The following is a 14,853-nucleotide window of genomic DNA, read 5'->3' as shown; positions in this document are numbered from 1 at the left end:
GCCTCAGTTAGCTAAATCGAGTCGATATGTTCCAAAGTTACATCCTGTTTAGAGCGAAAATTTGGCTCCTATTTCTTGCAGTGTAGTCGTGTTCTGAGAGAGTAGCTTCAGGAACTGTTACAGCAACTAAGATGTACATAATAGCACATCAGTATTGTATCAAGACAGACTTGAAAAAGAAAAAATGGAACCTGTCTTTTAAGCTATTCCCTTTATTATTGGGTGCTAACTTGAGGAATCACTAATATAGGTCAGTATTTCTCAACTGAAGCCTACTTAAAAGAGATTAGACGATTAGATGAGAAAACACAACTCATATTTTTAAATCTGCAGTAACTTGTCTCCTAAGCCAGCAACTGTCGTAAGTCTGGCATCCCCACTTTGAGGATACAACCCGCCAGCTGAGAACCACCAGTCAAAGCTAATTAACCCAGTAGGCCCAGTTTTTGCATTCGCAACTGAATGGGTCCCACCCACATCCATCCCATCACAGACATTTCTCGCATACTTCTCATTGTGACTGGAATAGTTGTTTTTCCTTGAGTGTTTTATGGGTTCCTCTATATATGTGTGTGTGTGTGTGTGTGTGAGTGGGTTTTAAAGAAAGAGAAGCACTTGTACTGTGATGCGAATGAGAATCGGTGGGTATTCTAAAGAGACTGTGAGGTGACCCCGCCCACACCACTCTTTCTCCTCGTCAAGGCGGGCGAGGCCATCTCGATTCAACCAGTTTTCTTCCAAAGCACTTATTTGGAGAAGAGTCAGCTTCAAAGGGTGTGTGTGTGTTGTTGTCTGTGAGAGAGACTTTATTCTTTCGATCCTCTCAAACTTTGTAAAAGCTCTTTACTCCTGTGTGTGGGGAACAGGGCCGCAGGGACGTCTGAACAAACGGGCCCTTTCTGCAGCAACGCACACACACATACACACACTGGTCTGCATGTAGTTCCTGAACTGGGTCAGCTGAGCTAGGTGCCCCCACATAAACAACACACACACCAGAGATTCTCCCCTTGGCCTGGAAAAACACCACCAGTTTGACAACAGCCGCCACCAGCGTCACATGCACACACACACACATACACACACACAAGATACACACAACCAAATTGTTTCTGACATGTAAATCAACTGTGACATTCCATGCAAAGCACTCGTACCTCACACACTCTTCCAGGCTGTCGCTCATCCTTGTCTTTGGCAAAGACGACTCTACAGACACGATACTGTTTCTGCAGCATGCAGCCACTCCCAGCGCAAACACAATCTCAATCTTGTCACTTATCACTCGAGATACTCAAAAGCGTTAATGAGTCCTTAAGTCCTCGTGCATGTGTGGATCCCTCCCCACCCACATGGTCTCTCTCTCTCTGAAAAAACACACACACACACACACGGTCTCAGCTGGTCTGACTCACATGATCTTACTCATGCGTCAGTTACGGTTTGCATTGTCTCTTTGTGCATGAGAGTGCAGCTTTTACAAGGTTGAACTCCATTAACTTAAGTCCAAATTTAAGCAACAAAGGAGAGCTGCAACTTTTGATTAGTCATATACATGTATAGACGCATTCATATACGTATGTACACAGCCTGTTTTATCTGTCCTGTTGTTTGGATCCTGATTCTAATTTATTGATTTATTTGTTTGAGCATAGTTTTATAAGTCTAACCAGGGACGGGGGCTGTAAATTTGCTTCAGCTAGACACCCTATATGCATTCCTTCTGTTGCATTGCTTATCTTTATGTAACAATATTTATCTGTATGGTCCCTGTTAAATAAAGGAAAATATATTTTTTCATAATTACTTTTTCAATTTCTCATTTAGAGGAATATTTGACATTTTGGGGAATATACTTGTTCTCTTTCTTGCTAAGAGTAAGATGAGAAGGTTGATACCACTCATGTATGTCCGTTAAATATGAAGCTACAGCCAGCAGCGGATTAGCTTAGCTTAGCATAAAGGCTGGAATCAGGGGGAAACAGCTTGCCTGGCTCTCTCTAAAGGTAATAAAATCTGGCAAACAATGCTCACTAATTAAAAATGTGTTTGTTCCATCCATACAAAAACCAAAGTGTAAAAACAGCAACTCACCTCTTTAGAGGGGGGTTATGTGCTGGACTTTTTCTTCGCTGGGACCACCTGCTAGGAAATCAACGGAGCAAAGTTACTGGCCCCATCAAGATATTTCTTTAAAATTCTTGTTGACTATTTTTTTGTGGACTGTAATTGATTAGGTGCTGCTGCTGAGGTGATTTGGTAGTTGGCTGGTAAAACCAACAAATTTTTCTTGACACAGTTTTTTTTAATTGATTTTACAGTCTGTTGTGTTTGGGTGTCAATCTGTCATGTGTTGGTTACAGTCTGTATGAAGCATAATGTTGTTGTGAAAGATAGTAGTTGCCAGTGAATATAATTGTCAGTAGTTGAGGGAGAGCAAACACTGGTGCTGTTTGTCTATGCGCTTGTTGACAAGAGCATTGGTCAATGGATAAGAGTTGACACACAGGCTTTTATCAGGAGGAAAACAAGAGTTGCAAGCATAGTCCAGGTCAGATGAGTTACAGTATGATTAGGCAAGGTGCGTCAATTATAGGAAGAGGTGGGTGTATAACTTTCCTTGAAACTGCAAACATAGAGCCCAGCTGTTGCACGATGGTGTAAAGGTCTTCAGTAAGGTTTAAGTTAAGGGTAAAAGTTGAGTTTTTAGTTAAAGATTCAGCGTTGACAAAGAAAAAAACCTTCCTTCCTCTCTCCTAAGTTGGCTCTTAAAAGATCACATTTGTTCGGAAGAGGAAGTCGATGGGGGTTCTTGTCTTTGTTCAGGTTCAGAGATGGGTCACACCGACTTAACCCAAGGTGAAAGGTCAATATTTGAAACGGCTGGACGGTCCAAAGTTTGGCTGACAAGCTGGACTTGACCTCTTAACTTTTTAACCCACGTAGTTGACAACTCCTGAGATGATCTCACCCGCAGAGGGACGCTCCTGTACTTTAAACATCCTGTAATGACTATACAGAGATAAGATAATGTTTTGTTGGTTGTGTTAAAGGTTAAATTGCACCTTGCTTCCAATAAACTACGCTGTCAGAGTGCCATGTTTTGTTATGGTGGAAAATTCATGACTCCTGCAAGCATGACTGAGCTAATCCAGTCCAGGCAACAAAACAAGTCTGGGCTTGTTTTGTCTATTAAAATCATGGTTTGTCCAGATCTCACAAGCCATGAAATACTATTGAAAGCATTACTATCACTGCCAAGTTTGTGCATCAGGCTTTACTGGATTCTGGAAATCCTCTATTATTGTGGGCTATGAAAGGCATTAAATTGTTTTATTATTATTACTTTTATGAAACATTAAATGACTGATTGAAGTTAATGGTTGAAGTAAGTTTTGGCTTTAATTTAGAAATATGCCCCTTGTGTGACCATTTGTGTTTTACACATAGTTCTCTATAGTTTTACATGTTATGGCTTGATAGCTAAAGCAACTTTGGCCCTTTTTTGTAAGTATCTTGTCCAGGGTTGTTGAGTTCAGCTCGAGCTGGTATGAAGGAGAGGAAGTAGGCCATACTGACAAACACAAACACACCAAATAATTATCTCAGCAAGTTTCCTTTCTCAATCATTCCAGTTATCTGTCAGGTGTGTGATAAACACATGACCCTCAGTGGGTACTGTCATCTTTTTGTACCCCTTTTTTGCTAGTGTTGTGTCGGTAATTGAAAGTTTTTTTGCCGATAGTCTGCAAGAGTGCAGCTTTGGGGCACCCTGCTGCTGAGGTGTTTTTTTTTTCACCAGGGCTAACATTTCCACACCTTGCTGTTGGCACACCCACTCTTCTCTCATAACTTTTGCCAGGGCTTTCACCTAGAGCTGTTATTGGGGTTTTCAGTCTGTGCTATAATGCGGACCAGAGGGAGCAAAACATGGCCAAAGCAGTTGAGAAGAGCTCCAGGTGGGGCGCAGCCGGCGGTGATCCGCTGCATGGAATCTACAGAAAATTTAACCACTGAGGAACCTGAAACACAGCATTCATGTTGATACAGCCTGATCCTCTTTTTTTCCCTGTGAACCCTAGGCAGGAACACATGCTGTGCCAACCTTAATGATACTATATCTTTGATGATAGATGGGGTTGTTGTTCATCCAATGACTCAGCAATTACTTCTACAGAGGATGACATTTGTGGCTGTTAAAACTCACTTCCCTGCCCATACTGTAATTACCTATGCTCTCACATTTTTAAAAAATGAGGATGATGGTACCATGAGACTTTTTGTCATCAAGCCTATAAAGCAAATGAGAAAGCATTGTTACCAATACTTTTTATACAAGGTTAGCCTACTACTTAACTGGAATCAAATCTCAAATTCAACAGACCAAATTCTCAGTTACTGACAGATGTAGACAAGAGACCTAAAGTTGGTTGCATCTATACTGCTGATGTTGCTTTTAACCTCATTTGACCTCTGGTTTCTTGCAGTTTATTAATCTGACTGCTTTGTTGAAACCTCTCTGATGCCTCGGTACCCCCCCACACTGAGAACTTTGGAGCACCCCCATTGGGGCACCAAATCTCAAATTGATGGCCACTGGCTATGTCCAGCTAATCCATCCCTTACTCTTTATCCCATTTCTACCAAAGCGGTCACAGCGAGGTCACTGTCCAGTCTGCAGATTGTCAGAAGGGGAGGTGCTGTTGGATCCGTGCCTAAGGAAGTGGATGGCTCTTATCCAGAGTGGCCATGCTGCTGCTCAGCCATCACGGGTAGGTTGAGAATAGCTCAGGCTCTCGGTGAGGAAATGTCACCAAAACAGCAGCAGCAGCAGCAACTCAGGGGCCCCTCAGGTCCTGCCACTCAACTCCTGGGGGAAGCAGATGGCACATGCCCAAAGCTATTTTAAGGCTTCGGGAGGGCAACTGTCCCCCTCTGTCACCCAAAATGACTAATATAGACAGAAAGGCAATCACAGACCACAGTGTTTGTTGCGACTTTTGCCCTCCTATCAGCAAAATCACAGCTTTGATTGTGGATGCAGTACTTTATTGATCCTCTCCTCTTTTTGCTCAACCAAACCCAGTGGTATTGGGTCAAAGTGCATGAGCTGTTATTGAGAACCACCTCTTGAGCTGGAAGGGATGCTCTCTCAAGGACACTTTAGCCAGTGAGACATTTGAGCTTAAACCCTGTAATTTGGTTTGAGGACTAACAAATAGACCACCCACACATTTACCAATACACATGATTTCATGTAGCTATCCCTTAGGGCTGTTGAACTTGGATGAAAGCCTGGCTTGATGATCAGATGTAAGACTGGTGAGATTGAAAGCAGTAGATGATTGGAGAATTTTCTGGAGAGTTGAAAACGCCTCAGTGTCAGGAGACAACACTGGAGGTTCCTGCCGTTGGATGTGTCCAATCTTTGCCAACAAAATGTTCATCTTCACATGGGAATCAGTAACGGCAAAGAGGTTGTTACGCTAGGACACATAACCATGCATATATCACACATATCTGCGTGATAATACAAACATGTGTATGGATGTATGGGCTTGTCACACTCCATTTGCCCCGGAGCTCCACGGCTGCCTGGATTTTGACTGGCTGCCCCCTTGTCCTCCCCCTACCTTGCCTCTCAGGTTTTCAACCAGGTCTAACTTCTAGTTCCACTCTTGTTTGCAAGCCAGGAAGAGGCCCCCTCTCTGTCCCACTATCTGCCTTCTGTGGCCAAATTTTGAAACTTTTGACATGTCATCTTGTTTGCACCACACAAACTTGCAACATGCAGCTGGTCTGTCTCTCAAAGTCCATGTTACATATGGGGAAACCTAAACTAGCAGTAAAGCAAGGTATCTGTTGCAGTTAACCCCCATAACCCTTTATCCCCACAGCTGCCCCAGGGTTAATGTTGAAGTGATGGTCTGCACAAGAGGATGGGCAGGCTTACAAAGGCAGCGCCTCATTAAATCCAAAGGTTATTTTCCAAATATCGATTTCAAAGATATCCTAGAGAAAATGTTGCTACACCTGCTGTCTTTCTTTAATGAATCTAGCTCGGCTGCTTGCTTGCTGTGTGTTGAGTAAAAAGCTGGTGTAGGCAGATTTTGACAGAGGGCCCTAATTTTAAGTGGTTAGGGATAAAGGGTGTGCCTCTGTGGGTGCCACTGTAAATGATGTTGACAGTGAGGTGGCAAAATTTTGTCCAGGTAGGCTATTTCTGCCCCAGCTTAGGTGTATTTTTGTTGTTATCAGTTGTACTGGTTGGATGACTTAGATGGACATAACAAGGAAGACTTCCATTTAGACATCCCACACCACCCCTCTCCCCATGAAAGCACTGACAGATGGGCCCTTGTAACATGCAGACATTGTCACCATAGCAGAATGCACGCTCTGTTGAATTCCTAGCCTTATAGCTGCCTTTGTTAGTGTGTGTATGTGTGTGTGTGTGTGTGTGTGTGAGAGAGAGCGTGTGCATATGAGATATGTGCCAACAAAGGAATGCGTGTTTCTACCTCGTTTTTCACATCTGTTTTCTGTGGTCGTCTTTTCTACCATTGTATCACGTTGGGTAAATGTGTTGTTTATTCATGTTAAACATTTCATCATGGCTGGCATTTTCCCATTGCCAGCAGTAGAGTGGGAGATTAAAATGAATGACTGTCAAAAGGGTGGCTTTTATCAGAAATTTCCATGTTTTCCCTCCTTTGTAAAATCTTTTCTTTTTTTTCCCCCACAGGACGTATGGGCATCAACTTTCATCATCCTGGAGCAGACCACATAATGCCATTGAATAGTAAGTCACATTTCATTGTAGTTCCCATCATCTTCTTGGAATTAATCAGAATTGTTTCATTTTTTCAGATAAAAGTGTTACTGCTGCTTTTTGTCTTCTGTGTTTTGAAAAAATAAAGAATGGGAGGTATTTCGTGGCATGTTCCCATGGAACACATATGCCTTAGCTACAGGGGCCCATGCCAGTATTCACTGGGCACACCTGCCTACCCTTTGCTAAGGCCTGGATTCCCTGACACCATAAACGTAGGACAGACCTCTAAGCACAGTTGAACTGTGAATAGCACTTCCAAAAATACCCCAACATGTAAGACTAGATTCCCCTCAGTGTCCCACCAGCTGGCAGATCACCAACATTGAACGGAGAGAGAAATCAGGTCTCATGCTGCTGCATGGATGCTACACAGTTTTCTATGTGGGGCCTACCCTTCCAAATGGTCTTTAATTTGTTTTGGATGGGGTCAGGGACATGATTTCCTTAGGTTAACACTGTCCTCTTCTATTTTTTTGGCCATGGCATAGGGATGTTTACCTTCTTTTTGTCCAAACCTCAGTAAAGTATCAGGGATGTCTAGACTGACTTGTGATCAAACCAAATCTGTGAAGCGCTGTGTTGTGTGCCCATGTTGTGCAGGCCTACAGGGTATAGAAATGGGGAAAGGCAGGATGCCTAACATAGAAAAACTTTCTTGGTGAAGCAGTTTCTTCTGTCACATCTTGACAACGCTAGTGCCCCTTCCTCATTTTGTTCTTTTCATCCTTCATATCCTTGGAGAACATGTCTTGGATTGATGTTAAACTGTTGTGTCATGGGATTACGCTCAGGCAAGCACAGATCTGCCCAGATCTTCCAAGTCTGTCAGAACTGGCTCTCTCCGCTGTAGCCTGTGATGTGTGCAGACAGGGAAGCTTTGGTTTCAACTTAGAAGTGTTTTACTCAGTGTTTCTCCTTCATTTCGTCCCATTAGCTTTGAGGCTTCACGCTGTGAGAACCTGAAGGGCTCTACGTTCTCCGGATGGTGTTAGCACTTGAAGTGAGGAAGAAAGGGTGGAGAGGAGTAAGCATAGGTCTACTATCTAGATTCATTGGTGTTGTTCACTTGACAGCTTAGTAGAAGTGTCTGAGGCTTTCTCTTTGCCGTGACTTTGAAGCCAAGCAGAGCAGGAGATATCAAACTCATCATGCCCAGAGGAATCACCCGGCTTCCTTTTTAAACATTTTCTCTCTCCCACACACCACACAGTTAGAGATTGGTACTTACTTTTAACCCCTCACTTTTCTCTTTCCTCTTCTCCCTTGCGGGTTTTATTCTCCCTCAGTGAGGCATCTGACAGTTTCCCAGCACAACGTTTTCTTCATTTTACCCTGGTTGCTAGGTGACTTTGTTTCTGCCAAGGCTAGACGGTGAGAGGGCAAAGCTGCAGAGAGACTGCCCAGGTTTTTTGGATTGGAGCAGATCTTTTTAATGAAAACATAGCAAGGGAGAAGAGGCTCAGAGACAATATATTCCCAGAGAGAAGCCAGAGGGGCAAGTCACACAATAGGACCCTCACAATGCAAAGGCCCATATTGGTTTTTGAAGCGATGAGTCTGCTTTGTGACTGATGAGTTTAGAGGAGCAGGAGGATCTGTTTAGTCTTGTGTTACCCCTCCTGCTGTTTACTGGAATTTACAAAGTCTCATGCCACATTTTGCCTCTACTTTGGTTTGCATTCGCAGCCCAGCGAGATTCAAATTGAGCTCATTTGTGGGAACATTTCAGAGTCTAGGGAAACACTTGAATTCATTCCTGAAACAATATGCGGTGGTGTTAACACACATAACATGAGCTGCATTGAGCGTGTAAATTTATTATTGACTTCTGAAACAGTACTTTAACCAAAAAAATAATTAATTCAATTATAGTTTTTCATGGAGCTTTCAACCATATCTCAGTCTTCCTCAGCTTGTGGAGAGAGCTCAGCTGTCATCACATGACCTTAGTATAGAAGTTTGGTTACACAGGTGGTCGTATATTAAGGGAAGACGGTTGAAAGCACCGGAATTGCTACTGTGAATGTGAACCCTGACTAGATAGAAAGAATGAAGCTCATTTTGAACAAAAAATCTTAACTCAAGGTCTACTTCCAAGCTTTTTCTTGGAACTTTCAAACAGATCTCCCAGTCTTCCTCAGCAGATGGAGTTTGCTCAGTTGTAATGGAGATGGCTCAGGTGTCATCATGTGACACAAGTGTGGGCATTTTATCAAGTGGTAACAGGTGTTTGTATATGGGAGGAGGACTGTGAGATGTGCTTGAAAGCTCTGGAAATGGCTACAAAGTAGGCCTTGATGAACTTGAAATAATGTAGCTCATTTTGACAATTTAAATAAAAAAGTAATGTCCTCTTACTAGGTTTTTTGAGGGCTTTCAATTGACTCTACCGGTCTTCTCGGCAGTTGTCATGGAGAAAGCTCAGTTGACATCACATCATCTACACTAAGTATTGAATGTTGGTCACGTTAGAACAGTTGCTCATCCAGTATATGAGGGGAGAGACAGTGAAATGCAGTTGAAAGCTCCAGAAAAAAAACATAGTAGCATAAATTGAAAAGACTAACGTTGGAAGATATCTACTTTAATTGGCTAACTCAAACTACTGAAATCTCATATTCAAAGACTGTTGACTGTCCATATCACTTACATTGAAAGGACATTATGAAAGGATCTCTTAATGGCCAGATGAACAGGAGGAATGATTACAGCAAGCAAAACTTGTTTCAATGTAGGTATGGGCACCTGACTGTTGTTTTAAGGCACACTTGAAAAATTGTGAACCTATCCTTTAACTAACTGGAAATAATTTTAACAAGAACAACAACAAAAAATGTATTCAAGATCAACTTATTGGCTTATTCTAGCTCTTTCAATCGAATTTCCTGGTCTTCCTTAGCAGATATAACTCACCTACAATAAGTATGGAAAATCAGTCACGTGATAACAGTTGGTTGTAAATGGGAGAAGACTGTGTAGTAATTGAAAGCTCTAGAAAAAGCTAGTAAGTTGACCTTGAGTTCAGATTTTTGTTAAAGAGAGCTACACTGTCTCCTTTTAATCAAAAACAAAATCTGTTAGATTTCCTGAGTCTTTCCAGTGAAATGAGCCTTACACATCTGAAGATAAGATAATTTTAGAACTGGCACATGATGACCAACTGATTAGATGTAAGTGAGATTTAGATCTATTCAGCTATGACACCATAGCCTACTCTCCTCTACCCCCCCCCTCCTCTCTGCACATTATCCTTCCCTTTCAAAGCCCCTAGGCTGCCAGCCATCTCCATACCCTCTCCTTATCCTGTGGGAAGTTTCCACTTGCACCTGGCCTGCCATACCTGACCTGAGAGCAACTTTTTAATATTTCACCAAGGCCATGATAATGACTAACCAGCTCTACCTTCAGTCCTGTGTGCACTCTGCTTTATGGCCTCATTTGTGAAAATTCACAGAAGATTAACACGAACTCGAGCCGTTGTGGGTTCATTAAGCTGCGATTACAATCTCCTGCTACGGGGCGTCGCATTATGCTGCTAAATATCTCGGCCATTTCCGTGGCTAAAGCTCACCTATCCCCTTCCCTTCCATGCGGCATCTGCATGCGTCTGTTGCCAAGGCAGGTGCAGCAGGTTTACTGTGGGCTGGTGCCAGGCTGTAATAATCATCCTCCTCCCGTTGCCGAAGCTTAGGTGTGGCCATCTGTGGTTTCACTGTTGCCTTAGAGATGTTCCTGGTTTGGTTTTATTTCCACAAAACCCATGTCTCTGTATCTCTTTCCTACCCTTGTTCCTGCCCCAACCCTCTGTCTCTCCCTCTGTCTCTCTCCTTCCCCCACTGTGCTGACAAGCAGCCCGGAGCTATGGCCGCAGAAGAGGTAACGTGTGGCATTTTCTCTGGGGTTCTGCTTGCCATGCCGGCCATGTCTCTCCGAGGCTGAGGGGGGTCTTAGTGTGGTGTCACTATCTGCTTTTCATCTGTGCTGTGATTTGAATGAAATCATATTAATTTCGACACACTGTTTTACATTGTTCATTTAATCAGGACGGGGAAAGGATTCACCAAATCTGTCAATATGAACTTTGTTTTGCTTGATGGTGAGAGGGAAAAAAATCTGTTCTTCAATTTTATTTTCTCTCTATTCTGAGTCAGTGTTCTACCTGTAATATTTATAATAAGCACAATAATGCAAATTAGGGATGTATTGCCTATGCATCACATTGTAAAAGAAAAATAACAGCTGTTTAACTAAAAACAAAAAAAACCCCAAATCATGTACAATATGTTTTCAGAATTTCTTAATATGGATGCACTTCTTTGCTCCAGGGGCAGCGTGATGCTGCCACCAAATCACAATCAACCTTTTTAGATGTTATGACATGTTTGTTTGGAGTGTTCCCCAAATGAATCTCAAGGGTTCCACTGACTCAGAAGTGATTCATCATCTGAATGGCAAAGATGGGTGCTTCAAATATGGCTCATCTCTGTTTTGATGTGCTTTTTAACTAATCCTGTCTTTCTTCAGCAAGGAGGAACGCCGCTGTGTGACATTAGTAAGGTCACTCAGTTCTATGTTTTAGTCATAGAGGGTTAAAGTTGGTAAAGTGCAGTTAATAATGGACTGAATGAAAACACACTGCAGTGTTCACAAGGGGCTGGCATGAACACACATAGGAAGAAACACCACTTTGAGAGTGCAGTATTCCTTCCTATGTAAGAATTAATTTGATTACAGTGTTTTTGAAAAAACAGACACATAGACAGACATATCTGGATAGAACATACATGTTGCATTTGAACAAGCAACACCATAGTCAAGAGACTAGTAGAGACCTCCTTGTGGGAGTTTGTTTAGACATATACAGGAATTGTGTGTCTGACTAGGAAAGAATACCATAATCTTGCATATTACTGGATAATCAACTGTCATTCTCATCATGTGCTGCAGTTCTGCCGACAGGTCAGGAAGGCTGTTATTGTAATGACGATTAGGACAGGGAGTGACCAGCCATTTACCAAGATGACATAATTATATCATGCTTATAATGTGATATGCACTATAAAACCAAAAGTATGTGGACAACTGAATATTACACCTGTATGTGATTGTTTAACATCTCATTCCAAAAATCATGGGAATTAATATCTTTAACCTGGGAATCATTGTATGTGCGTGGGTGTTCACATACTTTTGTAAGTCATGTGGTGTATTTGATTTTTTGTTTTTTAATCTATGGGTTTCTTTTGCATTTATAATCTATTAAATGATATTGAAAGATTTAAAGATATAATCCAGCGCTTGTGGTAGCAGGCTTTACATAACATCCTTACAAAATAAGAATTGGACTGCATGTGTTAAGAGGTTGAAGAAAGGCCCAGATATCCAAACTGCTTCTGCAGCTATAATAGGTTCCAGATGTGATTAATTCAGTCTGTCTCTCATACCCTCCCTCCCTTTTTACTTCACACTCTTTTACCTCTCTGTCTTCCCCTGTTTACCCTGTCTGTCCTCCTGGTATTCCTCTCTTTTCCTCTCGGCCCAGGTCGTTCCTGTCTTTTTCCCTTTGAAGATGGTTTCCTCGACGATGGCCACGGTGACCCCTCCTTAACCCCCGGCCTGAACTCCCCAACCCGCTGTCAGAATGGAGAGAGGATGGAGCGCTACTCCAGGAAGGTCTTTGTCGGAGGCCTTCCCCCTGATATAGATGAAGGTAAATGAAGAATCGTTTTATGTTTATCCAGAGTAGGGTTTTTACTCACCATCAGTCTTTTTCAGCCACGCCCTGCTTGTACTGATACATACTGTACAGAACATGCACATTTGGAAACCTCTCAATGTCTTGTCTTTGGCTGCTTGCCACTAACAGTTACACTCAAGTATGTGAGCCTTGTTTAAAGGCATCTTGACAGTTCTTGTTGAGGATATTCATTTTACACTCAATTTAGATACTGTAAACTTGTATTGCTTAAATATATAACTGGGTTTTGTTGTACAGTACTTTTACAGCAATAAGTTTTAATCAAAAAAAAAGTTTTGATAGTTTATCAAATTTAAAGGAATAGTATGACATTTCAGGAAATACTCGTATTTGCTTACTTGCTGACAGTTAGATGAGAAGATTGACACCACTCTCATGTCTGTGCTATGTAGGGCTGCAACGATCAGTCAATTTATCAATTAGTTGATTAACAGGAAAGTAAACGATTAATTGTTTAAGTCAGTTTTCAAGCAAAAATGCCAAATAGTTGATGGTTCCAGGTTCTTAAATGTGAGAATGTGCTGCTTTTCCTTGTCTCAACATTGTAGTAAATAGAATATCTTTTGATTTTAGAGTGTTGGTCAGACAAAACAAGACATCTGATAACATCGCCTTATGATGGGCATTTTTCACAGTTTTCTGATGTTTTATTAGAGTAGGCATTTAACTGCCAGCAGCAGGTTAGCTTAACTTAGCACAAAGACTGGAAATGACCAAGAAGTTGTTCCAGCACATAACCTCCATAAAATCATAACAAGTTGTTTTTACACTTCAGTTTTTGTGCAGATTAAACAAACAAAATGTAACATGTTAATTTGTGGTTATAAGAGGTACTGTTTGGTGGATTTTGTTACCTGTACTTAGGAAGCTAAGCTAAACATCTGCTAGCATTAGCCTTATATTTACTGTACAGTACAAGAGAGATATTGACCTTCTCATCTCATTCTTGGCAAGAAAGCAAATAAGCACATTTCCCAAAATGTCGAACTAATCAGAGCCAAAGAATCAGTAATTCCTGTTTTTTTGTACCTCAGAGAAATGTCTGTATAGTTTAAAATAGCTAGCAATAAAAATAAACCTCAAAATCTGTGTCTTCTAGGTCTTGAGTGTTTTAGTGTAATGTGTAATGTCTGTGACTACCAGTTATGTCATGGACCTGCAATTGTTTCCACAAACTCTTGAGTTTGCCAAGGAGTTTAACTTTAATATGGAATATTTACTTTCATGTGTCTACACAGTTGAACAAGCGTATGTCGAGTGGATGCACAATACGTGCCCTTAGCTGGTTGAAAAATTAATGAGTTTCCACTGCACGATTCAGCCTAGTGCAGACTGGATGTGCCCAGCCTGTGTTCCTGTTTAATGCAGTGGCTACCTCTGCAGCAGGAACACAGCAAAAAATAGAAACTGTGCCTGTCTCGGCACTGAGTGTGGCTCAGCATGGTGTCCTTCAAATGCATATAACCATGAATGTTATCTTATCACTTTATAAACGTGACATTAAGTCTTTTCTTCTCCTCTTTTCTTCATTTTCATAGATGAAATCACCAACAGTTTCCGTCGCTATGGACACCTGGTGGTTGACTGGCCCCACAAAGCTGAGAGCAAATCCTACTTCCCACCTAAAGGTAACAGCAGTTTCTCAGAGCATAATCTAGATTTTCCCATCAGACATCAAAATCTACACCAATAAATATCACCTCAGGTGCTTTTCGCTGTCCTACGTTTTGTAATGGGTCATATTACCAAGAATTCGTGGCTCATGCTGGGTGAGCGTGGAGGGGTCTGTTTATCTGAGCAACCTCCTGTAGTCATCTCACAGAAAGAAACATACCGTATATAATGACTCCATCACAGGGCACCAGGAGTTTTGACCGAAAAATTGTTTGCTTGAATGAGTACCCGAGGAGTGTGAAAGTTTTTCTCTTTTTCTGCACTGCCTCTCAGATGTCACTTTTGGGCAGGTGATCAGAGTAGCACCACCCTCCTCCTGGCCTCTACATCACTCCTGCTGGCCCAGGAGCTGCTGTGTGTCATATTAGGGAAGCTATTAAAGACACTGGAAATAACTGACATTCCATAGGCAGATGGTAATATGCTGCATCTGGAGGACCTGCAGAAATATCTGCCAGTTTCTCCCCCACTCTCATTTTTCAACATCCCCTTTTTTTTAGCTTGGGAGGATTATTTTGAATAGGCTTGGCTCTACTAATATCCAAAGCCAGCAGGAAAAATGCAGCATCCTTTTAGGGGAATGAAT

At 41.9% G+C, this 14,853-nt stretch overlaps 1 protein-coding gene across 9 annotated transcripts in view; it reads left to right on the top strand.

Annotated features, from left to right (window-relative positions):
* Positions 1–14,853, top strand: part of cpeb3 (cytoplasmic polyadenylation element binding protein 3) — a 40,757-nt gene that overhangs the window by 11,886 nt on the left and 14,018 nt on the right. For 7 of the 9 annotated variants that reach the window (XM_044372323.1, XM_044372325.1, XM_044372329.1 and 4 more), the window contains exons 4-7: positions 6,746–6,802; positions 10,688–10,711; positions 12,378–12,545; positions 14,132–14,221. In XM_044372323.1, coding sequence (XP_044228258.1) covers positions 6,746–6,802; positions 10,688–10,711; positions 12,378–12,545; positions 14,132–14,221 — 339 coding nt within the window. The remainder of the gene's footprint in view (positions 1–6,745; positions 6,803–10,687; positions 10,712–12,377; positions 12,546–14,131; positions 14,222–14,853) is intronic. The other 2 variants (XM_044372331.1, XM_044372324.1) reach the window with 1 other exon arrangement.

Source organism: Thunnus albacares, chromosome 14 (assembly GCF_914725855.1).
Source record: "Thunnus albacares chromosome 14, fThuAlb1.1, whole genome shotgun sequence".
Lineage (NCBI taxonomy): Eukaryota > Metazoa > Chordata > Actinopteri > Scombriformes > Scombridae > Thunnus > Thunnus albacares.
The sequence above is the reverse complement of the archived record's forward strand: the minus strand, read 5'-3'. Positions and strand labels throughout refer to the sequence as shown.